The sequence below is a fragment of the Squalius cephalus genome (assembly GCF_949319135.1).
Source record: "Squalius cephalus genome assembly, chromosome: 21".
In the NCBI taxonomy this organism is placed as follows: Eukaryota; Metazoa; Chordata; class Actinopteri; order Cypriniformes; family Leuciscidae; genus Squalius; species Squalius cephalus.
Genome location: NC_137142.1, coordinates 21,378,087 through 21,406,045, shown reverse-complemented (window position 1 = coordinate 21,406,045; position 27,959 = coordinate 21,378,087). Strand labels below are relative to the sequence as shown.

Sequence of the window (27,959 nt, the reverse complement as noted above, 5' to 3'; positions counted from 1 at the left end):
AGAAGTGAGCAGACTATTCTCAGGGGTCACTGAGAGTAGCTGATGAGGTCAGTCATGTTAGCTGTGGAGTTGCTTCTTTTTATCATCCTGTCCTCTGCTTTCCACTTCATTCAGTCATTCACACTGCTTCGGGTTAACCTCCTGAGACCCTTACTATGTTAAAGAAAAGAGGATATGAAGTTATATCTATCTTTGCATTAGCATGGGAAACGGCTTAATAGATTTTTCCTCTCCCAGTCTTTCTTCAGTCACCATCTGGCAGTGGAATAGTGGCATTCTGGGTAGTCTGATAGACCTCAGAATAGTGTCCCCACGCATATGCATACAAACAGGGTTTGAAATTAACACCCGCCAACCCGCCGAATGCGGGTAAAAAGCAGCTTTGGCGGGTAACACTGTCACTTGCCAATTTGTCGTGTTACTTATTATGTTTGGTCACTTTGCTGGGGAAATTTGTGTAAGACAAATCTGCATAGATTTAGCGCAAATACTCGTGAGTCATCATGATATACCAAATACAGCGTATTGCACAGAATCTGCGCATATCTGGCTTACTTGAACATACGCGTCACTACGCAACAAATAATGGCACGCATGTTCATTTGCATTGAAGCAATAGCGAAGATTAAAAAGTAGGGAGGAGATGATGACAGGATTTTGTTTCAATAAGAAATTAATGTAGGCTATGAAATCCAAATCCAAATATATATATAAGAAAAAGGGATCTATAGATAGATAGATAGATAGATAGATAGATAGATAGATAGATAGATAGATAGATAGATAGATAGATAGATAGATAGATAGATAGATAGATAGATAGATAGATAGATAGATAGATAGATAGATAGATAATCTTTTTTTGGCTTGTAGAAATTCTGAATGGCCGGTAACTTAAAAATTAAAAATTCAAACCCTGCATACAAACAATTCTATTTCTTCTTACCCTCTTTTCCAATATTTAACAAACATTAATACTAATTAACTATATTAATTGACAGCAAATTTATTTTGTAAACAACAATTTATTTTAAACATTTAATTTTAACATATATATATATATACATATATATATATATATGTAATTAGTTTCGTGTCCAATTCACACTATTAACTAGTTGCTTATTAGCATGCATATTACTAGGATATTGGCTGTTTATCAGTACTTATAAAGCACATATTAATGCCTTATTTTGCATGACCATGTTCTATATCCTTACCCAATACCTAAACTTAACAACTACCTTACTAACTATTAATAAGCAGTAATTATGAGTTTGAGGCAGAAGTAGTTAATAGTTAGTTAATAGTGAGAATTGGACCCTAAACTAAAGTGTGACCATATATATGTATATATTTGCACAGACATACATGAAATACTATAGCTTTGTATTTGTGCTCTTGGTTTTCTAACAAAATTAGCATCCTATATTAGTGATGCCAGTAAATCACAAAATGACACTTACACTTACGCATGGAGTCCATCAAAGTCAAGCAGGGGAAAAAGCACATCTGCAACAATGGAGCTTCTGGTTACCACGGAAACACAAAGCAAAGAGTGTCACCTGTGGTGTAAATTAAGCTGTGCTGGCGTGAGTGATGGCGCATTACTTTCGGTGCTCTGACGTAGATCAATGCTTTTTATGGAAGGATCGCCCTTCAAAACATGGCCCATTCAATATGGATTACTTCACATGGTTCAATCAGCTGGATTTCGGTACAGGATGTCATGTCCATATATGGTTCCTACTTCATTCATTTCCTTCACTTCCAATTCACGCACTTAAATAATTTCCTTCACTTTCGATTCACGCACTTAAATTCAGTATTCTAAATTTTGTAAGCCAAGACCAACCATCCAACTTTTCCAAAAAATCTGGAAATAGTCACAGATTACACATTATGTAAGATGTAAAGGCATGACAAGCACATTTTAAAATCCTTTAATACCAGGGTTTGCATGAGTCCATGAATGACAAAAAAAAAGCATGCAATTTTATTGTGTGGAATAGACTTTTCAAACTAAACTCTTTAATATTCTGTACAATTATCATGCAATATCATTATCAAAGATACAAAGAATTATTTTTGAAAGTTAATTTCAAAATCATCATACTTCTGTGTGTGTCCCATGTTTAATCAGTGTCCTGTAATATGCACATCCTTTATGAGTTATTTTAACTTGTCACCACAAATAAAGCACTTGTTCAAGATGGATGTTGGAAGTAAATCATTAAAATATTTACTTGTCATTGTAATGTAATAGAAGAGTTGTACTGCTTTGACACTTGCTCCACTCCATTGAACCCTTGCCCTAAAGGGTGTGTGTGTGTGTGTGTGTTAACTGTCTCTCATCCGTACTCTCTCTCATCGATGCAGGCAGTACGGCTCTCGTGTTGGACGTTAATGAGAGACTCTGTGTACTACACCATCTCAGTGACCGCTCTGATCGTGGTGAGTAGATCTCTAAGTGGCTTTTCATGCTCCCATAAAGCCTATGGGCCTCCTCACGCAGCAGGAGAGTAGAAGCAAGTGGCTCTCCCGTGGGGCCCATGGCCGGCAGCACAGGACTCTTATTTGCCCACACTCTCTGCATGTGTTCCCAGCACAGAGGAACAACAAACACAGATTAATAGTACACAGGACACAGAGTAACAGAGATGCTACACTGAACACCTTATTAAAAATTGGATTCACTAAAAGAACAAACTGTTTTGCAACAGTTTATACTGTTATAGTTGAAACATATGTGGAAGTGGTGATATGTCTCTTAATTACTTACAGTAAATGGTTGTATATCTATGTTTTTTTCTGATTAGTTTGTATTTATGTATATTTATAACATATACAGTGGGATCCAAATGTCTGAAAATATAGAATTAAAAAAATAAACCTGAAAATTAACAGTTCTTGTTCAATTTTCAGTAAAATGATGCTGATAATGCAATTTATAACTAATTAAATTAAATAATTAGACAAATGCAAACCAGTATACTTGAAATTTTATAAGCCTGTATATTAATGAAATGTTATAATTTTGAAAATGTTTACTTATCATGCTAATATAATTTTTAATATATTGTATTGTATTATTATAATGTTTTTTTATTCAAAGATTCAGCAAAAATTAAATAAAGCATCACAGAAATGCTATTTTATACATTAGATCCTCAGGACCCATATTACAGTTAGATAATCCTGCCCTCTAGTGGTAATATGCAACATTTCTGAAATGTTTGAAGGAATTTGGCTTTGCCATATTTGTCTATTTAATTTAACTTTTGCTCTCTTTTTTTTTTTTCAAGTTCATCTATGATGAGAAGGTGACATGGTAAGATAAACGCTGCTGTTACACCAGAACACCCTCTTCATTTGTCATATTACATTTGTTTCACATTCTGTTATGTATTCAGTCATTTATGCTACTTTATTTCTTCTCAGGTATGAATCGCTCATCCTAATAGTGCTGTACCTATTTTACATTATATTAATGAAGTAAGTTCTCCTTTATTCTGTTGCCATGGAAATGTTTCATTATTACATGGATTCATTGCTATTCATATCTACTTTGCATCAGTAAATCACATCACTGCTGATTTTATTAACTCTCCTTCCTTCGTGTTAATCAGATTTAACTCGCGGGTGGTTCATTACATCGAACGGCGGAAAAAGAACTCAGCAAATCTGGGTAACGGCACAGCCAGTAACACTGACATCGACGATGGGTGTGACGCCACTGTCGTGCTGCTTAAGAAAGGTAATGCAGTCCTGTTTTATATGAATCACGCGTATAACTGCTTGGTGTGCCATCTAAATTTCTGCATTGTTGTTCTGTCACTCTTAGCAAATTTCCACAGGAAGCCATCTGTGCTAATGGTGGATGAACTCTTGTCTGCATACCCTCATCAACTGTCCTTCTCTGAGGCTGGAATGAGAATCATGATAACCAGCCACTTTTCCCCTCGCACACGCCTCACAATGGCCTCCAGAATGCTCATTACAGAGGTCAGTCACACACATCTGCACTCACACACACATCTGCACTCTTTCACAAATATAGTTGTGTCAAGCACAGAACTAGATACATTCTTAGATTTTGCCTAGTTTTTTTTTTACAGGTGGTTAAACTGAGTTTTATCTCAAATTATTTTTTGTCAACAGCTAATTGTCTGTAAATGAACATTGTCCCTCTCACATTGAAGTGTATTATGTCGAATTGATACACTTCCATTCAAAGTTTTGGGTCAGTAAGACTTTTAATGTTTTTGAAAGAAGTCTCTCACCAAGGACCATTTATTGTTTCAGAAATACAGTAAAAACAGAAATATTGTATATTTATTACAATTTAAAATAACTTTTTTCTAAGTTATTTTTCTACTTTAATATATTTTAAAATGTATTGTATTCCTGTGATGGCAAAGCTGAATTTTCAGCATCATTACTTCAGTCTTCAGTGTCACATGATCTTCAGAAATCATTCTAATATGCTGATTTGATGCTCAATGTTGAAAACAGTTGTGCTTCTTAATGTTTTTGTGGTAACCGTGATACATTATATTTTATAGTGATCATTATATTTAACCGTGATTCATTATATTTTATGAATAGAAAGTTCAAAAGACTAGTGTTTATTTGAAGTAGAAATCTTTTGTAAAATTATAAATGTCTTTACTGTCACTTGTGATCACTGTAATGCATCCTTGTTGAATAAAGTATTAATAAAATTAAAAAAACTTAATTTCATACAATACTCATACAATGTATCTCGCTCTGAATAAAACTGAAATGGTAATTGTGAGATAAGGTTCAAATAAGAAATAGTCACATTGTGAGATACAATTAAATCTCGCACAATGGTGAAAAAATAAAGTTGCAATGACCTTAAGTGGTTATTCATTGTAGATGTTCTATTTATTTACTCAAGACTAATATGTGTGTGTGTGTGTGTGTGTGTGTGTGTGTGTGTGTGTGTGTGTGTGTGTGTGTGTGTGTGTGTGTGTGTGTGTGTGTGTGTGTGTGTGTTTGCAGAGGCAGCGTCTGATAAACAGTCGTTTCAGTAACGGCGACTCAGAGGTGACCGTAAAAATCCCTGGAAAGCGTGGGGTGGAGAATGGGCTGGCAGGTCCGGACCGAGGCCTGAACGGGCGTAAGGGAGGTCACCATGATGACGACAGGGGAGGAGCTGAAGCTGGCACTGACACCGAAAACGAGAACGAGGACAATGAAAACAATGAAAACGATGAGGAGGAAGAGGAAGAAGATGACAAAGAAGGACCCTTCGTACCATACCGCTGCCCCGGTACATTTATTATTGATGATTGACGAAAATACTAATTAAGAATATTTTTTTGCAAAGTTCTAGGTTTTAGGTTCAACCCCTAGAAATGGCCGTCTATAAACTGTCCATGGGGCTTTCGCAGCGGAGGAACCTTTTCATAATTCCTAGAACTATTGGCGGAAGTACCCGGATTTTTAGTTGTACGTTGATTGGCCAAACGCATGCAAAACACCAGCACCGACCATTTTCAAAAAAGCTATGTAAACACACAGATTATAGCCTATATATTTACTCCAGAAACTAACTCTACGAACATGGAAATCAGTTATAGATGGGCCTCTTAACCTTTACACTGAGGAGAAAATCCAACGCAATTTAGAGGGGACCAAGCGAAACATGATTATGTATTTCTGCTGAGCAAGCAACACTGGACATCAACCACACGGCATACGCCAATACCTTTTCATATACTGTCTTTCAATGTATAACAGTTCTATCTAACATATTAGACAGGACTTTGACAGATCGTAAACTAATGAACACAGAGAATGCGAGCACTGTGCTGTCAAAATAAAGGTCCGCCGCACCTTCAAAATAAAGGACACAACAACAAGTGCGGCTTATGTCACTTCAGAGTTCCTCCTGGCGGTGCGAATGCAACCAGGAAAATGATCCTAAGGGAACCATTAGTTCTCAGAGAACCACCCTGGTGGCTAGTTCCTAGAACTATCCGGTGCGAAAGCCCCTCATGGCAGGAAGTGTTCTGTAAGCTGCTTTGAATGAGAGTGTTTGATAAAAGACTAATGACTCAAATGATGTCCTGATCTTGTGCAGGTGGGGGCTTTAATAAGCTAAAGTGGCTGCTGGCCTGGCCACTGAGTCTGCTGCTGTTCTTGACCGTGCCCAACTGTGCCTCGTCTCGTTGGGAGCGCTGGTATATGGTCTCGTTCATCAACTCCACCCTCTGGATCGCTTTTTTCTCTTACATCATGGTGTGGATGGTAAGGCTTGCCGCAGAAATATTGATTTTATAAATTCTTAAACTACTTTTTTAGAATCGTTCAGTGACCTGTTGACACTTTCGTGGCAGGTCACAGTGATCGGTTACACTATGGGCATCCCTGACGTCATTATGGGCATCACTTTCTTGGCTGCTGGCACCAGCGTTCCTGACTGTTTGGCCAGTTTAATTGTGGCACGGCAAGGTAGGAACAAATGATTATTTCTTCACGCTTTAGCATTATTATTTACACTCTATCCCTGAATAAAATAATCAGTTTGCTTTGCCAGGAAGAGATTGAATAAATAATAGAATTGAATAAAAAAAAGAATAATTGTAATTAACACATTGTTAATTTACATATACAACCGACATTATAACAATACAAAGATGGCAGAATTTTGACAGATATTTGTTAAAACTACTGATCAAACTTCAGAATTTTTGTATTCCTGCCCCTGGACAGTCGGATAGATGCGGAGTCAGAATCAAAAGTGCATTATGGGTGTTGAAGTTTTATTAGCAGATATTAAGTTGTTTGTAGATTATGATGATCGTAATATGTTCAGCCTTTAAACTGTCTATAAATCTTTTTCAGGAATGGGTGACATGGCTGTGTCCAACTCCATTGGTAGTAATGTGTTTGATATCCTGATAGGGCTTGGTCTGCCCTGGACCCTCCAGACTTTGGCCATCGACTATGGTTCCACAGTAAGTGCAAAATGTCGTTATCTTCATTATTGTTTAATGATTCATTTGGCAAATGCTTAACTCTTTTCCTGCCAGCGTTTTTTTTTTTTTTCTTCTTTTTTTAAGTTGCCATCCACCGCCAGCATTTTTGGTCATTTTCACAAAAATGTCATGCCCCCCAGAATATTTTGTTGTATGAATATCTGAACATGCAATATATCAAAAGGAAAAACAGACCCTCTGCTTTTAAACAAAACATTTTTTTATTATATTTTCATGCATTCTTTTTTTTATCAACGCTTGTATGTAAGTTTCATTTAAAAAAGCAACATTTTGAGCAAAAAGCTAAGAAAATCGTATTTTTGTCACAGACTACGTCTAGATTCAGTACGATGATCACAACATAAATGGAGTAGATCTTCTTTACCTGTGTTTTGACCTGAAAATACTGTATTCGTTCAGGAGATGCATAATAGCGCCCCCCCCCCCCACACACACACACACCTTATAACAGCAGAAACATGGAACGCCGTAAAATCTCGTCAATGGCTGGGAAACGTTTTCTCATAAAAGACAAGATAACTCGTCAATGACGGAGAGCACTGACAGAGACCAAATGAAAAATCAGTATTGTTTGTTTAGTTATTACTTTTAACCCAGAAATTGTGTGACATTAGTGATGCACCGAGACCGCTAATAATTTTTGTTATTATAGCCAAAAATCAATAAATGGCTAATTGTAAAATTCTGTATTGTTTTGCCTAAATAAATACCCCCCAAAAAGAAGGTTACAAGTGATTTTAATCATCCCAGCATTATAATAGCATTACAATATGAAAAATTTATATTGGATATTAAAGACTAACTTTATGTGTGTGTTGCATGATGGCAAACGCAAACTAAATATACAAATAAAGGAAATGAGCATGAACAATTAAATATTCAATATCGGATGATAAATGCAGAATGTTTGCGTTAGTCACGTGAGAGGAAGCAGAAAACTGGAAAACAATTTTAAGTTTAAAGTAGAAATTTAGACAAAAAGAAAATAGTCAATTTTGGGTCTGTGTACATGTTTGTCTACATCTGGTCTAAATTGAAAACACAGTAGAATAAACACAGGGCTTTGTTTGAAACCATTTGCCAACATTTTATGAGTGCAAGTTCTAACATTTATGCATCTCTTCTCAGATTCACCTGAACAGTAAAGGCCTGATCTTCTCGGTCGGGCTGCTGCTGGCATCTGTGTTTCTCACGGTATGTGAGAGCAATTAAAAACACTTATTCAAACCAATGTCCTTTGAATCCATCTCTCACAATCTACCCTTTCTTTCCCTCTCAGGTTCTCGGTGTACATTTGAACAACTGGAAACTGGACAGGCGTTTGGGTTTCATGTGTTTGCTGATGTACGCTGTCTTTCTGTGTTTCTCCATCCTCATCGAGTTCAACGTATTCACCTTCGTCAATCTGCCAACCTGCCGCGAAGAATGAGAAACGTTCCTTTTCCCGGCACTCCCTCCTTGACCTTGCGAGGATAATGGCACAAGTCCTTGATCAGAGGCAGACCGGCTGTTCTGAAGGAATATTTATTTATTGATCTAGCTGATCCTCTATCGATCCTCTCTTTTTCTTTTCAATGGGTGCAATATTGATAGAGTCTCTGGGTCTGTGGTGTTACAAGAGGAGAGAGGATTGTGCGTGAGGAATGGTCCTGTTGACTGATAATGTATAAAGACTGTTCTGACGGGACAGGAATGTAGTAAAAGATGACTACTGCCTGGTTTGATGTGAATACTTTTTGTTTTTCAAAATATTTTGCATATTACATATTTAAAGAATATGAGCTAAATGTATTTTATGATGGCATTTATTTTGTTAGCTGCTAATTGACGGAAGAAGAGACTGGACTTGTTAATATCGGTAAAATGATAGATTAATGAGGGTTCTCTTTTTTTGCTGAAAGGTACTGGTGACCTCTAGTAAATACATGTGAACAGTCCTCTTTTTAATTTGGGCATTACCAAGTCACTTTCAACCTTCATGTGACAGATTGATCCAGATGCCAGGGTCATCAGTGTCTACGTTTTTCCAATGAGAATATGTTTACCGTGCAGAGAAGGTAATAAAAGCGAAAGGTTTGAGATCGCTTTTAGAGAGACAGCGGGCATTTGTATGCACCAGTGTGGAGACACATGTTGGAACGCTACAACCAACATATTTATGTTTAGTGAGACGATATATGGGATTTCTATAGATGTGTTTATGAACATTCTTTCGTCTCTAACACTCTGTATATACTGAAAACAGAGAAAAGTTTATTTATTAATTTATTGAAAACTATTTATGCACATTGCTTTCCTATGACGTACTGAAACGAAACCAACCCACAGCTGTCCCAAAGAAGAGACCGTTCTGGAGTTTCAGCCAGGCTACGCCGTTTTGTCCTTCAGAGCTTGTGTGTCAGCCTTTTCTACTGGATTCCTTCTTCTCTGAATAGTATGCACCCTTTTAGATGCACCTTTGACTTGATGCGTAAAACAGTTTCTACTATTTGATATCGGTGTGACGTGACATCCGAGGTAATTGTAGAGATTTTTTGAACACTCAAAACTTCGGCAGGCAAGGGGAAAACATATAAATATATATATATATATACACACACATATATTTTATACTTAACTGTTTTGACATTTAAGATCGGCCCATTCCCTGTTAAGAGTGAATGGAGAGAGTGAGCCACAAACCTAAGAAGCTGATTAACAGGAACTCGTCCTGGTAAAATGAAGCTAACATCTAACGTTGATAAGACTGTTTCAAAGTCAAACCATAGATGTAAAACAATACAATTTGCTCTAGAAGAGGTCAAGTCATTTTACTCTTAGCATGCCGCTCTAATCTTAGAGTTTATCAAGGAATTTTTCAAGAAATCCTCTAGAACAAGGATCAGAATTCATTTCCAAGGATGCAGTTAATAAGTTGGATTTTTCAGACGGACCAGGACTCCATTTCTTGGCCTTCTTTTAGAAGGACGATTTAAATACTTTGTTTTGTATGCCTCTGTTTCTGGGGGTTGTAAAAAGACACCGCCACAATGTAACACAGCTGTAAACTTTTAACTGTGGCACAATGTGTGGATGCGTGGACTATTTCTCCTTACAGAGGTTTTTAGTGAGCTGACAAAGTAGCGATTCTATGGACTCCTTTAGTCTAGTTAGAAACTTCATGCAGGTTTTCTAGTCCGAAGGCACATTGCAGGGAAATTTTGTGTTTTATGCACTGGTCGATACTGGGTGTGTAATTGTTTGTCATATTTTAAGGATAGAATTTAGATGACATATCTGGAAGAGTATTGCGGCAAAGTATTTTTATCAAAAACGCAACTTTGTATTTTGTAACGCAAAATGTTTAGAAATGTTTTCTGCTGTTAAAAGTCTGTAGGATGTGCTTCAAGTGAATTCTTTAGCAAAAAATAACTAATTTGTCAGCTTACTGTCAAAGTACTTTGAGCATGTTTAAAATCAAAGGTCACACTTTGTAGGTCATTCTTTTATCAATGATGTAAAAAAGAGGATAATTTTTCCCTAGGTTGGCAGATTATATGAACATTTTGTTTTCTATATTACTCATAATAGACATTGAGGCCTAGTTTACTTCCCAAAAATGCAACAGGAGGCCTAGGGTTTAAGCAATGTGATATTCCTGGTAAATATAAGCTAGGTGTAATCCAAGTAGAGTGTATGAGCTGTGTTTGGATGCTGAGGATTGTTACAGTAGTTCATTATTTTCTTCTTCGTAAAGCAGGGTATTATAAGGAAGATTTCGGGAAGGCAGGGTTTAATGAAAAGTTTTGTTCATCAAATGCAATAATGTGTAGATTAATTACTGTGTTTGTGTTTTTTCTTGTAAATCCTAAACATGACACATCACATTCTTAGAGTCATATATATGCTACTTACTTTCAGTAAGGTTTGACAGAGTTTGTGCACTCTATATGCTCGATATCAAGGTAGTAAAAAGAGGCTTTGAGATGCAACTAAATTAACTATCACTGCAACTGTAATGCTTCAGAATATGAGCACTGCTGCTTACAGGTTGTGGGACATTAATGCCTATGTTTATGGTTGCAATATACCAGCCATAGCGATCTACAGATTCAATAGTTATTGATGCTATTTGATCATCATCACTTCTGAAAATCAAAGTGCTGCTGTTCGTTTGTACGCACAAATATAATGATAATAATAATGGGGGCATGCACAACCAATTAGCCCACAATTAGACAATTTACACTCATATTTCCTTTTCTTGTCTGCTGATATTTCTTCATGGATTCAGGCATATATTAATAAAAAGTGACTTTTACAGGGTGATGCATTGCTGATGTACATAATTATACATACAAGAAAATGTCTTCATATTTTTTGTCTTTGCCTGTATATCTGTTGACAATATTTTCATAGATACTGTACAATGTTTGGGTCCTTTATTTGTTTATTTTATTTTTGTTGTTGTTGTGTTGAGGGTTTGATTAAACACCCTTGGTTTGCTAAGTCGCATGGGATATTTTAATATAAGGAATTATTTATGTTCATTACTATTACACATTGTTGAGCACTGGACGGACAGCAGTGGAATTAGACCTCTTAGATTATTGCATGTTTTCATATTTCTTTTTCTTTTTTCCAATGGAAAACTCTCCAATGAAAGCATAGATATTTCATTCAGATTAATTAATGTCTTCTGCATTTCAGAAATCATAAAAAATAATGGTGGTTGGCTTTATGTACTTAACCATTTTGTTCAGGTGTTTCAGTTGTATATCAGAGGAGTAAATTTTTTTTTTTTTTTTTTGCTACTTGAACATAATTAAAATGATCTTTGCTGAGGTAAACACTATTGTTCGCTAATGGTCATTTCAGCCATAAAAGCATGCATGTTGCTTTCACTGTATAAGGGCATCTAATAAATAGATTGGCATACAGAGATAAAGATATTTCCAAAATATCAAACCTACCCCTAGCCCTCACACAAAACTGTTGTTATTAGTTGATTTAGAGCAAAGTAGTCTGTAATTGCATGTTTTGCGCTACTATATTTGTCGATGACATTTTCAAACATTTAGCCCTCATAAGCACAGATGCATCTCAAACAACATAGCCCATTACACTTCCTTGATTTACATGAATATACTGTATATTGGCATGAAAACATGGATTAGTGAGTGTGTAAGAGAAAGAAGTATAACATATAAAATAATAATACAAGTAAATAGAAGGGGAAAATATAAGAAAAAAAAGAAATGTAAGCAGAAAAAGGAACAGGTATGAGAAAATCATATAAATAGCATAAAAGGTTTGCATAGAGACCTAGGGCGTTTTGCTTTACTATCAACCCAAGTAGTAACTCTATATCATTTTTCATATCTCTGAAATAACAAAAAGTTGGGTTTTTCTTTAACACATTTTTGTTTATGTAGGCTATATGGTATTTCCCCGTAATCAAACAAAGATTAACAATAAAGACCAGATTTGATGATAATCTTTGTCTATTAAAATAAACTAAAAAATAATCTTTTCAGAAAAGTAAACTTTCATGCCTAAGCATTTACAAAGGATACATTCCAAATCTATCCAAAACATTTTGCTATAAATGCATTAAAAAATAATAATAAGTGGACAACATTTTGATTTAGTTAAATTTAACTGCGCGCCTGTAAGCGACGGGTGACGTCACGATATGCTTGTGGGAATTGTAGTTCTTTCAACATTCCCAACGTTCTGCCAACGTTGCTGTGACGTTTGCGTACTGTGATACGTGCGCTGTCTGGGGACAGTTTGATAACCATTTCCGCCTATTTCTCGCATATATCGCAGTGTTTAACAAGAGTAGCAATTTTTGCATAAAGTGCTATTTGTAAATTAATAAATACACCCATATAAATGGACCCAAACAGTGTCGGTCGTTCGAGCTGGGCCATAAACCGCCGGGCGGAGGGTTTAGTGAGTAAACACATGGCAGAAATGGCACAGAGACGCTTAGCGGTGCCTGAGGAGGATATGAACCCTCTGCCCGGAGACTTGAGAAGGAGCGCAGAAGACATCCCGGGGCGGGCGGAGGTGAATTTCAGCGCGGATTCACAGTCCTACAATCCTGCAGGAGTGGCAGAAAAGTTAATGCTAGAGAACGCATCTTCATCTTCAGGTACTGTAGGCAGTGAAAATGACCACTTTACATCGCTTTTCTTAAATCGTTATGGAACTTTGTTGTGTTAAAATGTCTTGACTTTAAGTTTTTAAAATGGAAGTTATACATTATCTTTTTAGATATATAAAACAACCCTCAACTCTACTCCAACCTCCATAGAACCTCCTTTAAAAAATTTTTTTTTTTAAATAAAAAAATAAAAACTCAGTCACCATGAAATCAAAACTGACTTTTTATTTTTTTATGTAATATTGCAGTATTTGTTATAAATTATTTATCCATGCACAATATATTTTTATTTTTTTAAATTCATGTACCCTGCTAAACTTTAATGAAAGTAACTTTACTTCTCTCTTGCAATGACATCTCTTCTCTGATGACGCGTTTACTGGCGCGAAGGCGGGACAACCTGTCAATCACATGAGATCGCAGCAATAGACCTTATTCACAACAGCGCCATCTTTGATATTTTTAACGGAAATGAAAGCGAGGCTGTCTTCGCTGAGTTGTATTGTTCTGCTGACGAAACACTGCAGTTTTCCACCACAAAATCTGTTAAACATGATTATTGTAAAACTAAGTTGAAATAATGTGGGCTAATAGCTTCATACATGAGCAAATACTATCGATTAACAACCTCATAGCTTACAGTAAGGCTGTCTTTAATGGTTTTTAAGGTATTATTAAAATTGAGTTTTTACATTCAGAACCTGACTGTTGCACTCTATAGCAAACGACAATGAACCTACGATTCAATCAATTGCCGATGGACAAAATTAAGTCCATATGTAGAGTACCGTCAGATGTACAACATAAAATTCCTGTTAATAGAATAAAATATTTAAATCAGACTGTACTGTCTATATAGAAACAGCCTACAGAAACAACCCAGACCACCTTAGCAGCACTTAACAGCAAGTAGACACATGGATACCTGCACACAAATGGAACTCAACTGACGCAGCTTGACACAGTTGATATCAATGCTGAATTTTAACCTTTTGTAAGTCTTCACTTAATCTACCTTTTTACAACTACAGAGACAGCGGCTCACAGGAAAATCATATCCCTACTTATTGAGATCAAGGAGGAGCAACAGAGGCAGTGGGAAGTTCTGAAAGACCTGCAGGCCAGGATTCATGGACAAGTGTGTGAAGAAGAGGACGAACCACTTGACATAGATCTGCCACTGAGAACTATGGAACAGCTTGATGAAACGGAGCAGCATTTAGAGGATACTGAATCTCAGAGGAGAATGGTAAATAATAAATAGGCTACTGTAAATGTACTCTTCAATTTACAGTTTCTACAGCACATGTAATAATGGGTTATGTGATTTTTGTAAACCTCAATCAAACATTTTCTAGTAACACTCTTCCCTTCTTCACCTATACTGAGTATTGCTTCATATTTTGATTTTTCCATAGGTGTCACATCTCTCAAGGATGGGCGGAGCCACGGTGGATGATGCGGTCCGGCGTCTTATGCACGCTGTTCTCTCTTTCAGTGTGGGCTCGGAGCTCAACTGGGTTGGCAGAGGACAGAAACGGAGCTTCAGAAACACCAGACTGCAGGGGGTTTTATTTCGTAAGCAACCTTTAAAATTATGTTTCAGTACAACAGTTTTAGATCTTCATGTGAAGTAATGTTTCAACTCTTTTCTCTGCAGGTGCCTTGAAGAGGACACCCGTAGGAAAGGAGGCCACACACCACCAGTTTGCTGATGTAGTGAAGAAATGGTTGCGGTTTGCCCCTTTCCGACAAAGAGGAAGTGGACGAAGACCACACTGGAAACCTGTTGAGTTCATCTGTCCCAAATTTGACAGTACTGTGGAGGATCATAACCAGCTTAATCTGGAATCTGATGAGATTCAGGTCACAATATAATTACATTCAGTGCTCGAAGTGGTGGGGAAAAAAGTGCCGGTACTCCCGAGGGTTGAAAGCGCGGTCCCTAACACTTTCAGCACTGATTACACTAAATATTGTATCACTAAATGTAAAAAAAAAACAGGTAAAGTGAACTCCGTGAATGAAGAAATGTGACTCATGCTGGCAAAATGTGTCGAAATGCTTCCCCTCAGCACAATATTCATTGCAAATTCTCGATGGCATGAGTCTGAACCAATGCCATGTGATTTCAGACTCATGCTGATGTAAACAAAATGATCTTGCACTGACTAACACAAGCGTGCGCACGAAGACGCCTCAGACGTGCGTTCCCGATATACACAGAATTACAGTATTTCATAATATCTCTCTTGGCATGTATTCACACAAACATTATCTGTTATGTCTTAAGTGAATGTTTGGTTAACTGTAGGGGGGAGAAAACATCTGATGTGTACCATATTATTAGATCCATGCAGTACAGTAGGTTTTAATATATAGGCTGTCTGTTGCTAGGTGATTTTCTTGTGGAACCTTCAGAAAGTTTTACCTTGATTTTTCTCTAAATTGACTTTGCTGCAACAAATCATACATCATTTTGAAGGTTTCTTTAATAAAGAATGTGAAAATAACAATAACTAATTTTTGGAAAATTTGCTCATGGCGACTAATTTTGCCAGGACGGGTCACAAACCAAATGACAAGACTTTCAAAGGATGAATGTTACTTTTTTGTCATATTACATTTTTCTTAATATAATATTTTCTTTCCTATCTTAAAGTTATGTACTGTATTTGCAGCATAGAGCTTTAAAACAATGGGCAAACGTAAAACAATCTGTGCATAATGTTTGCTTTGTGCCTGCAAATATATTTTAAATATATTGTAATATGTTTCAATTTAAACACTGATGGCAATTTATTTCAGTTTTCAAAGTTTTGAATTAAAATAGTTTTGCAATCCATTTTTCAACTTGGAAGTTGTTACGAATGTTATGCGTTTTGCAAGGTTTGGTGATTATGTTTAACAATAAATGGACATTAGATTTAATTAGTTCAAACATGAAAAAGTTAATAAGTGCTACAACACGAAATATAGCTGTACACAACAACAAAAAACACAAAAATTACATTTCTCAAATGTAATTTAATGACTTTGCTTAATAAAATGGATTATTTTAGAATTGTCTAGTGATAAATTTGAAAATGTGAATAGTTTTCTAAGAACTTTTGCTTCCTGACATCCATAAAAACAGGTTTAAAAAAGATCTCTGTGACTTTTTTTGTGTTCATAATGCCACTCTTTTCTATTTAAGTGATAGAGTAATATAACTTTTTTACTCTATGAGAGTAAAGTGCAAGATTATTTTACTAAATCTTCAGCTTTGGAACCCATGCCCATATTTAGCATGGAAATAAAGAAATGCAGAAATCAATGGGTGTTCTGACCAATGGTTACATCTGGCTCTGTGGACTTAAAAAAAAAAAAAAAACTCTACAAAAACCCTTTAAGCTGTCACTATGGTATTTTATTTGTTTACTAATACATACAGTGGATATAAAAGTCTACACACCCCAGTTAAAACAGCTTATTTTTTTTAGGAATGAAACAAGATAAATTTGCACCTTTAATGATGAAATTACAACCTATGCAATGCCACTGAAAACCAAAGTGACTAATTTCAGAGAAAAAGAAAGATTCAAAATAAAATCATAAAATAACCTAACTGCATTGTGTGCATAACAATTGGGTAGTCTATGTAGCTGTGCTTAGAATTAACCAATCATCAAGCTCATGTGAAATAGTACACACATGCCTTCACCTGAAGTGACTCTGATTAACTCCAAATAAATAGCAGCTGTTCTTGTAAGATTTTTCTGTCATCTTTTTGGTTGGATGCTATTACAAGAACCATTGGCCAAAAAGAGTTTACATATCACTGACCACAATCTCATTGTTGAAAAGTTTACTCAGGTGAGGGCTACAAATAACTTTTTCTGAGGCATTCGATATGCCATGGAAGACAGTCATCAACAAGTGGTGAAAGTACAGTGACATCAAGAACAGGATGTCCCTCCAAATTGATGAGAAGACAAAGAAGGGAGGATAGGCTGTCAAGAGGCCTACAGTAACATTAAAAAAGAGTTGCAGCTCTTTCTTTCAAATAGGTTCCTCCCTACATGTAACAACTAGGCCTATCTCCTCTTTTGTTCATCTGTCTGGGTTATAGGGCAGACCTCGATTTAAATACCAACGTGATCTCATTCCTAAATGATAACGATTTGCCTGTGTGTTGTGTATTAAACCCTTTTTCACAAAAATCACACAGGAACATTAAAATCTGCGTTTACGATGCTTGCTGACCCAGAGAGAGCAGTTGTCAAAGGTATTGAAACCGCTTCACAAACAGTCTTTTCAAACTTCACACAGTATCGTTATCTCTTTGTTACACGTATTCATATTATCACAGAAGTGGGATAAAAGTTTATAATTCGGATATAAAAAATGATGTCTACAGAAGCGATCAAAATAAAACACCTGAAAGCAATATGCTTAAAATTGTGATTGTATCAATTACATAGTTACGCCACCAGGTGGCGACAAGTGACTTAAAAACGCATTTGTCATTGAATCATTCAAGAGATTCGTTAAAAAAAAACCTCTGATTAATCCAGTAATAAAACAAGTTAAGTCTTTATGAGTGACACATTGAATCATTTATTCAAACTGATTAAATGATTAATCCATATTTATTAAACATTTTAAATGCATAAATTGACTGCAGCAACATTTGTCAGAACGTCTTGTACATTTTTAGTTGTCTATTGAGAGTTGTGGGAAAATTCTCTCTATTTGAAACAAAAAAAATATTTTGATTCTCAATTTATCCAGAATTGTGCAGCTTTAATGTTTTGGAATGGCCCTGCAAGAGCCCAGACCTGAATCCTATAGGAAATATGTTGGGTTGCCTGAAGAGGGCCGTGCACAGGAGACATTTATGCAAAGAAGAATTGGAAAATATTCCCAAATCAAGATGTGCCAACTGCCAAGCTGATAGACTCCTATTCAAACAGACTGAGTACTGTAATAAAATTAAAGGGTGCTTCAACTCTATTAGTTCAGTGTGTGTGCATGCTGCTATTCCAATTACTATTTGTTCTTCTCAGAAATGTCATTTGCATTGCATAGGTTATTTTTGTATTGTAGTATTTGTATTAAACCTATTGTTTAATCGCCTTCTATTATGGAAATTACATTATAACCTAGATGTAATAAAATGTCATATTATAAGGCCAATGTTATACTTGGTAAATGACAATTAACGCAGTATTGTAATATCGTATAATAAAACAAGTGATATTTTAGTAGATTTTGCTCTTTTTTTTTCATTGCTTTAATAAAGCAACTGAGGTTTAAAGTGGAAATTGAGCCCACCAGGTCATTTACTTTTAAATTGTTTATTTTCGATTTGTCCTCCATAGTTTTCCACTGTCTTTCCGGTTCTTTCATGTTCTTCTCTGAGTAACATGGTTGCTGGGTCTAACAAAAGCTTTTCCCTTCCAGAGACATTCCCAGCTGGGACACGTGACGTGAAACTCAATGCACATCAACTTTTGTTCTCCTCCTGGAGTTTGTTTTTGCCGGGAGAGGTCGCATGCTTTAACACAGCTATGAGTTAGAAGAGTTATTCTTGCGAAGTACAAGGACACAACCTTGCATCGGTCATGTAGGGAACATCTAAAACTGTTAACAGCAACTGAGCTTTTGGAGAAACATCATCCAGCTCTTATAAATGCGTAAATGTGCTTTTGTTAGCGGGTGTTTTGGTTTCGAGCCGTCGAGGTGAGTCTCACACTTTATTACCGCAGGTCTATGGCGAGTGTTTAAGTTTATTTTTATTTATTTATTAACACCTACTTGTCAGATGTAGCCTATAGCCTATGTAAGTCTCAAATGTGAAAGCGTAAATAATATTTATAAATTTTCGCCTATTTTATGCATACGTTTCATTACCACGTAATTAGCCGTGATTGTAATGTTTTAAATACGTTAGGCTCATGTTGGGTTAACACTGATAAGGATAGTTTGGTGAATTCTGTTTAGTAGGCTACCACCTGCTTTCTTGTAGTCATGAATCAAAATATTGTTGTTGCCAGCCGGTATTAGGCTTGTAGTAGCCTACAGTGTTGCCTACCAAAATGGTCTATTTGGAACATAAATGTAATGTGATGTTGTGTTTTTGAATGTCATCATAATGTTTTGAAAGTCTTAAGTATGGTCTCAAGGAAGGTCCAAAATTTACAAGACCTGTAAAAACTGTAGGATCACTGTAGGCTACTATATGAGTATAGCTTATCGAAACTCAAAATGCGGTCATCAGTATGAGTCAGCTTAGGTTTTGACACATTCATAGGTTGCTTATCATGAAAGATATAAACAGTAATTATGTGGATTTCTCAAGCTCAGCTTTAGTAGAGCACTGAACAGTGTATTTTTGTATGATAGAATATGCACTTTAAAAGTTGTCATGCTAAAAATGTTTTAAAAAAATCATATCATATAATATTCGCATTGCACTTCCTCATATATGCTCCATTGTGAACTTTGTGTGAGGGAAGTAAATTTAGTTTAGGGGTCAAGTTAGTAGCATCTGTGTACTGTCCTCATTTGTACACAATTATTTCAGTAAGTTATTACATCAAAATGTAAGGCAGCTGTAAAATATATATTGCATCCCTTAAAACTAGCATTTGGAAGTGTGTGTACCAGTTTTGCTTGTATTGTGTAGAGTATGTGGACCAAATGTCCCTTGATCATAAAACCTGAAATCAACAAAAAAAGCCAACAACGCCTATGAGGAAAATAACTTACTAAACATACTGTCTTAAAGTTTAAAAATGCAAAAAGGATAGTGTTAAAGGATAGAAAAGTAATAAGCCTGTATAATAGAAAACAATGGAAAGTCCTCTATGATATTGTGTGATTACTTATCCACCATTTGTACTTTACAGAATGCATTAATTATCTCTTATAGCTGTCAGAAAAATTGATGGCATTCATTACTAACTTGATTTTTCCCACCAGACTTTTCATTTCTTCCCCACCAATATTTCAGCAGTGGCTCTGAGGCCTGTTAAGAGGATTAGTCTCAGGCAAAGGGAAGTAACTTAACTGATTTTGAGCAGAACATGCGTCACTTGACAAAAATTTCAGAGTTGTGCAGTGATTGCCATTGGATTAGTTTGGCAAGAGAACGGTTTGATCCGTTTATTTATTTATTTTTTACATGACACCAGTCGTGTTTACTTTAAGCTGCGGTTTGCCAGAATTGCTTATGCGACCACTGAGCTTTACTCAAATGCTGAGGTGTCAGCCGTGACTGCGGTGTCTTCATTATGGTAATTCTGTGTACTATGATTTGTCTGCATAATTTTAGTGCCTGCTGACAGTATTGAGAGTTGTTATACTGATTTCATTGAATGTGGTGGCGGGTATGTGATTAAATAGCTTGACAACTTTGAAATGAATGCAACGTTCTCCAGTGCTCAGCCGATCAGAGCAATGAATGTAAAGTTAGAGGGGTAATGAAATATCAGATTTAGTTTAACCACAGAATGTTGAAAACAAGCCAAAGACTCACACAGTGTGATATTTTAGTAGGGTTTTTTTGCTGTCAAAGTACACAATTTCAGTATTTTCTTACTTAAATTTCCTTGCTTGTTGCTTCCTTTACTTTTCAACTTGTTTATATTAATTTATTATACACTATTGTTCAAAAGTTTGGGGTCAGTAAATGTATGTTTCAAAAGATTTCTATTTCAAAATAGATCTATTTCAGTTTCCACAAAAATATGAAGCAGCACAACTGTTTTCAACATTGATAATAATAAGAAAATGACCAAATCAGTATACTTGAATGATTTCTGAAGGATCATGTGACACTGCAGACTGGAGTAATGGCTGCTGAAAATTCAAAATGTTATTTTTAATTATATATATATATTTTACAATATTACTATTTTACTGTATTTTGATCAAATATATGCAGGCTTTGTGAGAATAAGAGACTTCTTTCCTACCGACCCCAAACTTTTGTATGCACACTGAATATTTTTTGCCTAGTTTACATTTTTTGGGCCAATTGGAGGTTCAAACACAGAGCAAACCTCAGATATTTGAAACACTGAGACCCATTGGGACTAGTGCTGTTTTGAAGCAGATAATGCTGACAAGAAAATCTTCCCATCACGAAAACAACCAAAAAAAAAAAAAAGAACTCACTCACATTCCAGTCTTGCCCAATTTTGCCTGGCTGTGCATCTGAAAATGTGGTGAAAAAAAATCACAAATCACAGTTTTTATGTCTTCTCTTTATGTTCTGTAGGAATAGGGAAATACTAAATAATGGAAGAATACATGATGAAAGAGATCCTGGAAGCGGAGTAAGCCACACAGGTAAGGGGAGCCGGCTTCACATGTCTGCTGCTTAAGTGTGATTTATTTGAACAAGATCTAATGGTTTATCTGTCTTTCCCACTGAAGCGAGACTGTAGTCAGCACATGCAGACCTCATTTTCTCTTAAAGGAATGTTTCAGCTTATATACAGATAAGCTCAACCAGCAGCTTTTGTGGCATAATGTCAATTAACACAGAAAATGATTTGGGCTTGCCACTTAAAGCATACTTGCACCAGCCAGAAGCAATCTAAACACCCGGTGGCAGGTGAAGCTGATGAACTAGCAACAACACCTACAGATGTTACAACTGTACAGCTCAGATAACACTTTTTATGAGAGAATTTAGTTCTTTAACAAAAATTTTAGGTTCACAATCTGTTAAATTCTATTGTAAGTGCCTTACTATAAGTTCTTTACTTACTTTTTTTTATAGTTATGGATATTATTCATCAAATGATGTATTGAACCTTTAAACAAATTTGCATAGACTAAGCTTTTTTTCAGTGACAAGCACAATATATTTATAGAAATGTTTACTTGTATCTTCATTTTAACTGGCATACATCCTCATACCTCATAGTTTGGATGATGTTATGTGGCTGGAATCCAGCTTTAGCAATGAAACTTGTTTGGTTTCTTCAGTGTTGCTATTTTGGTATTTAAAAAACTTTCAAACAGGTCATTGTTGTCTTAGATGGGAGGGGTTATTATGTTTTACAGAAATCAAAGTGATACATGTAAATCTATGGGCTGAATAAAAGAGGGTATTTGCACTCAAAACCCCTCCTTATCATGATAACCTGTTCTAGACCTTTTCTAAAGACATGAGAAAAGGATAATAATAGCTTGATGGGCAAGTTGCGGCAATTGTGTTTCTCAGTGGACGATCGTTCGGTATCCAGTCCAAGACTCCAGAAATGATATCAGTCAGGAAGCTGCCAGTCTGCCAAGAGCCTTTCCCACGGAATCACCTCACGCTTTACACTGCCCTGTCTGAATGAGAGGCCTCTTTGTGTCTGACACAGAAACCTAGAAATGGAGATACTGAGTAAAAGCGAGAGAAAGGTTAAGTTCTGAGGAGTTGGAAACTTTTAACGTAGATCAAAAGCCGCATTCAGATTCAGGGCACCAGAGGAAAGGAAACTTGATGAAACCGAATGGAAGATGTGCACTAAGCACTTAAATGCAAGAACAGCCCAATATATACGAGTCTGGAATTTGTCAGCACATGTATAAATCGTTGTTTGATCCTCATTTTGTCTGGTTATTGCTCTGGGACATGCTTTGTGGGGTGGAGTTGGCCACATCCTGTAGAGCACTGGCCTCTGCCTGCTCCCTTCGAGTGAGTGTTTATGTGGTTCTCCTGTCTGTGTGCCTGGGGATCTGGGGAAGGTATCACGCCCATCCCATGTTAGGAGCAGGCCTAGATATGGTTAAGATAAAACGTTGTGAAATAATGCATGTAAGGAATCAGATCTAAATGGTCATCTTTTAGCCTTCTCTTGTGCAGTCTGACCAGTAGCATTCAGATGGATTGGGTTTGTTGGTCTGTGCTGCAGACTGCGGTAACGAGAGGCTATTTTGAGTGTGTTTTCTCACTGTTTTCCCTGCTTTTGCAGCTGTTCCTGTTAATGTCATTTTTCTGAGTCACTCCTCAATCCTTTCAGACAGCAGCAGGAAACTAAGCTACAAAAACACTTTAACTTGAATTTAACTGTCAATCAGATTTAGGGTCTTCAGGTTTTTTTTTATTATTGTTATTTTTAAGTTTGTGCATTCTGAACGGTTGCAAAAAAAGTGTAATTTACTTGTGTGACAGTCACTGTACTATGGAGATTCGACTCAAACACACAGGTGTTCCTGAGTGAATCAGTTTGTTTGAACGAATCGGTTGAATCGGTTGAATGAATCCACAGTGACTCTAATAAAGACAGTCACTTGTTTCAATTGATTAGATGATTCAATGACTCGTCACTTGTTTACGGTGCGTCTCAATCAAATCCCTAGTTTCCTAGGTCGTGAACCAGTATATAGCGTACAATAATTTAGGCACTGGTAAGGACAGTAAGGACCCTGGCTTTGGCTCACTACACATTGGACACTGATGACTCTATTTCCGGCGACATGACAATGTCCTCATTATACAACAGCAGAACTGAAATCTTTATTATATTGTTTTAATGGTAGCATTTCAAAAGCAACATTTCAGCCGTAAATAAATAATAAATATGATCTAGATTATGTTCATTAACTGCTTAGCAATGTATGTTTATGCTGACATATAATTAAGTAATGGTTTGTATTTCTCCTGTGATTTATGTTTCGCACTTTGGAAGTGACCATGCTCACTGGTTTTCACGGCACATTGTGGGACTTTTTAGGGAGCGAACGTTTCAGTGCACTGGAAGGATTTTGCGAATTAGACACCCCTTAAAACTCTGACTCCCTGATCAGTGCCCTGACTACTGACCTAGGGAGCTGATTGAGATGCACCATTACTGAATGAATCAGTGTATTTAAAGGAATCAGTTGAGAAAATGATTCAATGACTCATCACTTGTTTCATTTCTGAATGAATCCGTATCTTTGAACAAATCAATTGAGTAAATTGTATGCCTTGTCTAAATACCCACACTTGCGGTCTTGGCCACTTGAGAGCTCATGCACGCGACAGGAAGTAAGTGCGCAAGACTGTCCAATGTCCTAAAAATGCCAAAGTGCAGTGCCCTTAATGCACACTAAACCCACACTATCGAGGCTAAGCGTATCCCATCATGCATTATGTTCGGGAACTCATGTGACCCAAAATCGCGAGATGTCGAGGAAATCATTCCACTGTAATTTAAATTAATTAGATGCATATAATTTGGTAGTAAAAATATAAAGTGTTGCACATTTTATTGGTGCAAAGATGAGTATGGTTTAGGCCTATTTTTTTTACAACATTTGCAACTGTTTTTATCACTTAATTAGAAGCACCACAATTTTAAATTTGTTTCTTCTGTTAGCTACATAGCGACTACTGAACAAACATGTAGTTTATTTTAAAATGCAAAGGATTGAAAATATAATAAATAAATGCTCTGTAAACACTTGAATTTTTTTGCAAGACTATAAGTGTGTCCCATTGAGTAATCAAAAGTTCTACACACACTTGCAGTCTTCACACCTACTTGAACACTTGGGCCAAATAGAGGAAATACGTAATGCAAGTAGACAAGTGCAAAGACCGCAAGTGTGGGTATTTGGACAAGGCAATTCAATCAATCGTCACTTGTTTTGTTTCTGCATGAATCGGTGTGTTTGAGCTAATCAGTTGTGTAAATGATTCAATGACGCCATCAACTGACGTATTAATGTAACTTGCAGAATGTGTCACTAAAAATCCCCATCACTAATGCACACACTGACAGTCTGTCTGGGACACGCAACACAAACAAGTGGAATGATGCAGATATAGTGTTTGGCAGTTTAAATTGGCTATTCTGTTTTCACAATTACCATGTAACTACTAAATAACTAACCATAGTGACAGCAAATAAAGTAAATATCAAAGATGGTATAACAACAGAAAAGTCTTATCACAACAAACGAATCTAATCGAGGTGCGAGTTTATCCCTCACATGTTATTAAAAGTGGCTTTACATGTGTACAGCACAACATTGGGCATTTGGGTTGTAAACAGACCACAAAACTGATTAGAGACGCCCTGATGGAGGAAAGACTGGATCTAAATCTTCGGATCACAGCTTGTATCTCCGTCTCTGTTAGTTATGTAAGCACCACTTGAAAAGACGAGTGGGTTGCGTTGCATGTATAATATGTTGTTGTTTCTAAAGCAGGGATGTCTGTAGTGTGCTGTGTTTTTAACTGTTGTAGTCTCAAGGCTGCTGTCCCCCTACCTCGGCCGGGGAGAGCTCTCTACAGGCTCTGAGCCGAGCTGGATTTACTCCAGCTGGGTTTTTGTGAGGTGGAGGGCCATGTAGCAGCAGGGTCTTAACACAGTGCCAGATGACTTTATTGTCCAATAGAAACACAGTCTCTATTCCCTCTCCCTTCCCCTTCTCACACACTGTCTAACCACTGCATCAGACTTGAGGGTGATTTATTAGTATAATGCTTTGAATGTGTGTGTGATTTGTGCTATAATTTATCCTAGTTACGGTCTCTCTAACATATGTTATAAATGTTCAATATGCCAACAATTAAGATGGTTCTTCTAAAATTCCCTCCCAAGAATATGGGGACTTCAGGGAAACTAAATAATTTAGCATAATGATTATTTAAATAATTTTAGGGTGATTTATAGACTCTCAGCACTCTGTACTGCATGGGTACATTTTATAGTTGGCTTTTGTTTAGACTTTCATTTGTTTGCTGTTAAATATTACTCACAAGATCACTTCAATACAAATATGAACTATACAAACTGCACATCTGATTTCGTTAGCTGTGAATCACACTTTGAATCTAAACCAACACATGTCCAGTTCAACAGGACTGGAAAGACTGCATCTTTCAGCAACACGCTGTGACTTCCTCTGTCAGTTACATTAACAGAAATGGGGCAAAAGCCCATTGCTCAATTGCTTAATGATTATACAGATGCACTTTGATTGCAAAGCAACACCGTATTTTATTCTCGGCACCAATTGCTAAAATGTGGAGAAATAATGTGGAAGTAGGATATCCTATTAATCAACAGTAGAAAATCCAGCTGATATTTTACAAATGATGAGAGTAAGATAAGTTGGTGAATATTGTACTTTTTCTGCATCCCTAACAAGAAAGCAATGCTTTTGTGCAACTTGCATGCAAAGTTAGCCAATCAGAGAGCGTTTACATCAGTGTTAAAGGAACAGTAGACCAGAGAGAGAGAGATGGTAAAAAATGAAAATCTGTTTTTTGGTGCACAAAACTTTGACTAACATTATACCTTAAGGTATAACATATATCATGTGTCACTTTTATGTTTTTATTTTATTTGAAGATTTTTTTTTTAAATACATTAATACTAATTCAGCAAGACTGCATTAAATATATCATAAAGTGACAGTAAAGACATTTTTAATTACAGAAGATTTCTAATTGAAATAAATGCAATTCTTTTGAACCTTCCACAAAAATGTTTTTTTTTCTCAAGTAATTTCTTGACTTGGGCTGAATCCAAGCAATGTTCCAAGGCTGTCAATTAACTATGCTGTAGTGTTTTGTTTTGTTTTTAGTGGCATGATGTTGTTTTGGCCCAAACACTGTTCACTATCAAGCTTACTCTAAAATATTAAGTTCCTGTTTACATCAGCCCAGATAAGAATACCAGAAATACCATAACAGAGATTTCTTGCTCACATTTTTGTTCTATTTGTTCTCTTTGTTTATATCTCAGCCCCCTTAATTGCTTGCGAGCTCCATTTCCCGTCAAGCCCTGCCCGGTCTCGCCAGACTACAGAAAATCCTCTCTGCTACCACGCACCTGTTAAATGTGCAGGACACAGAGACGCTCTGTGCCTCGTAGTTCAGATGTGCCTTTGTGTGGGTCCGAACAGCCCAGCTGAGCAGACTCCTACATCAACACACACATTAAGGAATTAAATAAAATAAGGATTAAAAGGGATTTAAGGAAATAAAGAAAAACAAATACACAGTTTGTGCATTTATATATATATATATATATATATATATATATACACACTATCTCACAAAAGTGAGTACACCCCTCACATTTCAGCAAACATTTTAATATATCTTCTCAAGGGACAATACTATATTAATGAAACTTGCATATATTTTAGAGTAGTGAATGTGCTGTTTGTATAGCAGTATATATTTACTGTCCTCTGAAAATAACTCAACATACAGCCATTATTGTCAAAATAGCTGGCAACAAAAGTGAGTACACCCTAAAGCAGGGATGGGCAACTTCGGTCCTGGAGGGCCACTGTCCTACAGAGTTTAGCTCCAACCCTAATCAAACACACCTGAACAAGCTAATCAAGGTCCTCAGGATTACTAGAAAATTACAGGCAGGTGATTTTTTCAGGGTTGGAGCTAAACTCTGTAGGACAGTGGCCCTCCAGGACCGAAGTTGCCCATCCCTGTCCTAAAGTGATAATAGCTGTACGTCGTTTAACCATGCAAAGCCACATGTCCTATTCATCATTTTCATTTTTTGTCTGCTTGACAGGACAAAAAATGTTTGTGTACCTTGTATTTGAGCAGTTCAAATTTGTGCTTTGAGTACAATTCTCTCATACTGACCACTGGATATTCAACATGGCAGCTCATGGCAAAGAACTCTCTAAGGATTTGAGAATTAGAATTGTTGCTCTCCACAAAGATGGCCAAGGCTATAAGAAGATTGGTAACACCCTGAAACTGAGTTACAATACAGGCCAGGGTCATACAGAGGTTTTCCAAGACGGGTTCCAATTGGAAC

At 36.5% G+C, this 27,959-nt stretch overlaps 3 protein-coding genes across 7 annotated transcripts in view; all 3 read left to right on the top strand.

Moving 5' to 3' along the window:
• Positions 1 to 9,116, top strand: part of slc24a3 (solute carrier family 24 member 3) — an 88,977-nt gene extending 79,861 nt beyond the window's left edge. The window contains exons 7-17 of one of the 2 annotated variants that reach the window (XM_079855404.1): positions 2,380 to 2,454; positions 3,306 to 3,331; positions 3,442 to 3,495; positions 3,630 to 3,757; positions 3,845 to 4,005; positions 5,029 to 5,299; positions 6,113 to 6,279; positions 6,369 to 6,483; positions 6,877 to 6,989; positions 8,160 to 8,225; positions 8,311 to 9,116. In XM_079855404.1, the coding sequence (XP_079711530.1) occupies positions 2,380 to 2,454; positions 3,306 to 3,331; positions 3,442 to 3,495; positions 3,630 to 3,757; positions 3,845 to 4,005; positions 5,029 to 5,299; positions 6,113 to 6,279; positions 6,369 to 6,483; positions 6,877 to 6,989; positions 8,160 to 8,225; positions 8,311 to 8,460 (1,326 nt within the window). In that variant the 3' untranslated portion in view covers positions 8,461 to 9,116. The remainder of the gene's footprint in view (positions 1 to 2,379; positions 2,455 to 3,305; positions 3,332 to 3,441; positions 3,496 to 3,629; positions 3,758 to 3,844; positions 4,006 to 5,028; positions 5,300 to 6,112; positions 6,280 to 6,368; positions 6,484 to 6,876; positions 6,990 to 8,159; positions 8,226 to 8,310) is intronic. The other variant, XM_079855405.1, reaches the window with a different exon arrangement.
• A 3,638-nt stretch (positions 9,117 to 12,754) lies between these two features.
• On the top strand, positions 12,755 to 16,539 carry LOC307149792 (uncharacterized protein). Its single transcript, XM_079856359.1, has 4 exons — positions 12,755 to 13,170; positions 14,214 to 14,431; positions 14,601 to 14,760; positions 14,843 to 16,539. Exons 1-4 carry the CDS (start codon positions 12,909 to 12,911, stop codon positions 15,058 to 15,060), a joined length of 858 nt encoding a protein of 285 aa, XP_079712485.1. The 5' UTR covers positions 12,755 to 12,908; the 3' UTR covers positions 15,061 to 16,539.
• A 2,143-nt stretch (positions 16,540 to 18,682) lies between these two features.
• rin2a (Ras and Rab interactor 2a) overlaps positions 18,683 to 27,959 on the top strand; it is a 34,804-nt gene continuing 25,527 nt past the window's right edge. For 3 of the 4 annotated variants that reach the window (XM_079855544.1, XM_079855547.1, XM_079855546.1), the window contains exons 1-2: positions 18,683 to 18,906; positions 21,449 to 21,519. The gene's annotated coding sequence lies outside the window, so the exon portion shown is untranslated. The remainder of the gene's footprint in view (positions 18,907 to 21,448; positions 21,520 to 27,959) is intronic. The other variant, XM_079855545.1, reaches the window with a different exon arrangement.

Excerpts from the sequence above, each read along its gene's own strand:
- LOC307149792 (XM_079856359.1), top strand. The coding sequence starts at position 12,909 with ATGGACCCAAACAGTGTCGGTCGTTCGAGCTGGGCCATAAACCGCCGG. Across the intron at positions 14,432-14,600 it reads CTGAATCTCAGAGGAGAATG|GTGTCACATCTCTCAAGGAT; the intron begins GTAAATAATAAA and ends ATTTTTCCATAG. Across the intron at positions 14,761-14,842 it reads ACTGCAGGGGGTTTTATTTC|GTGCCTTGAAGAGGACACCC; the intron begins GTAAGCAACCTT and ends TTTTCTCTGCAG.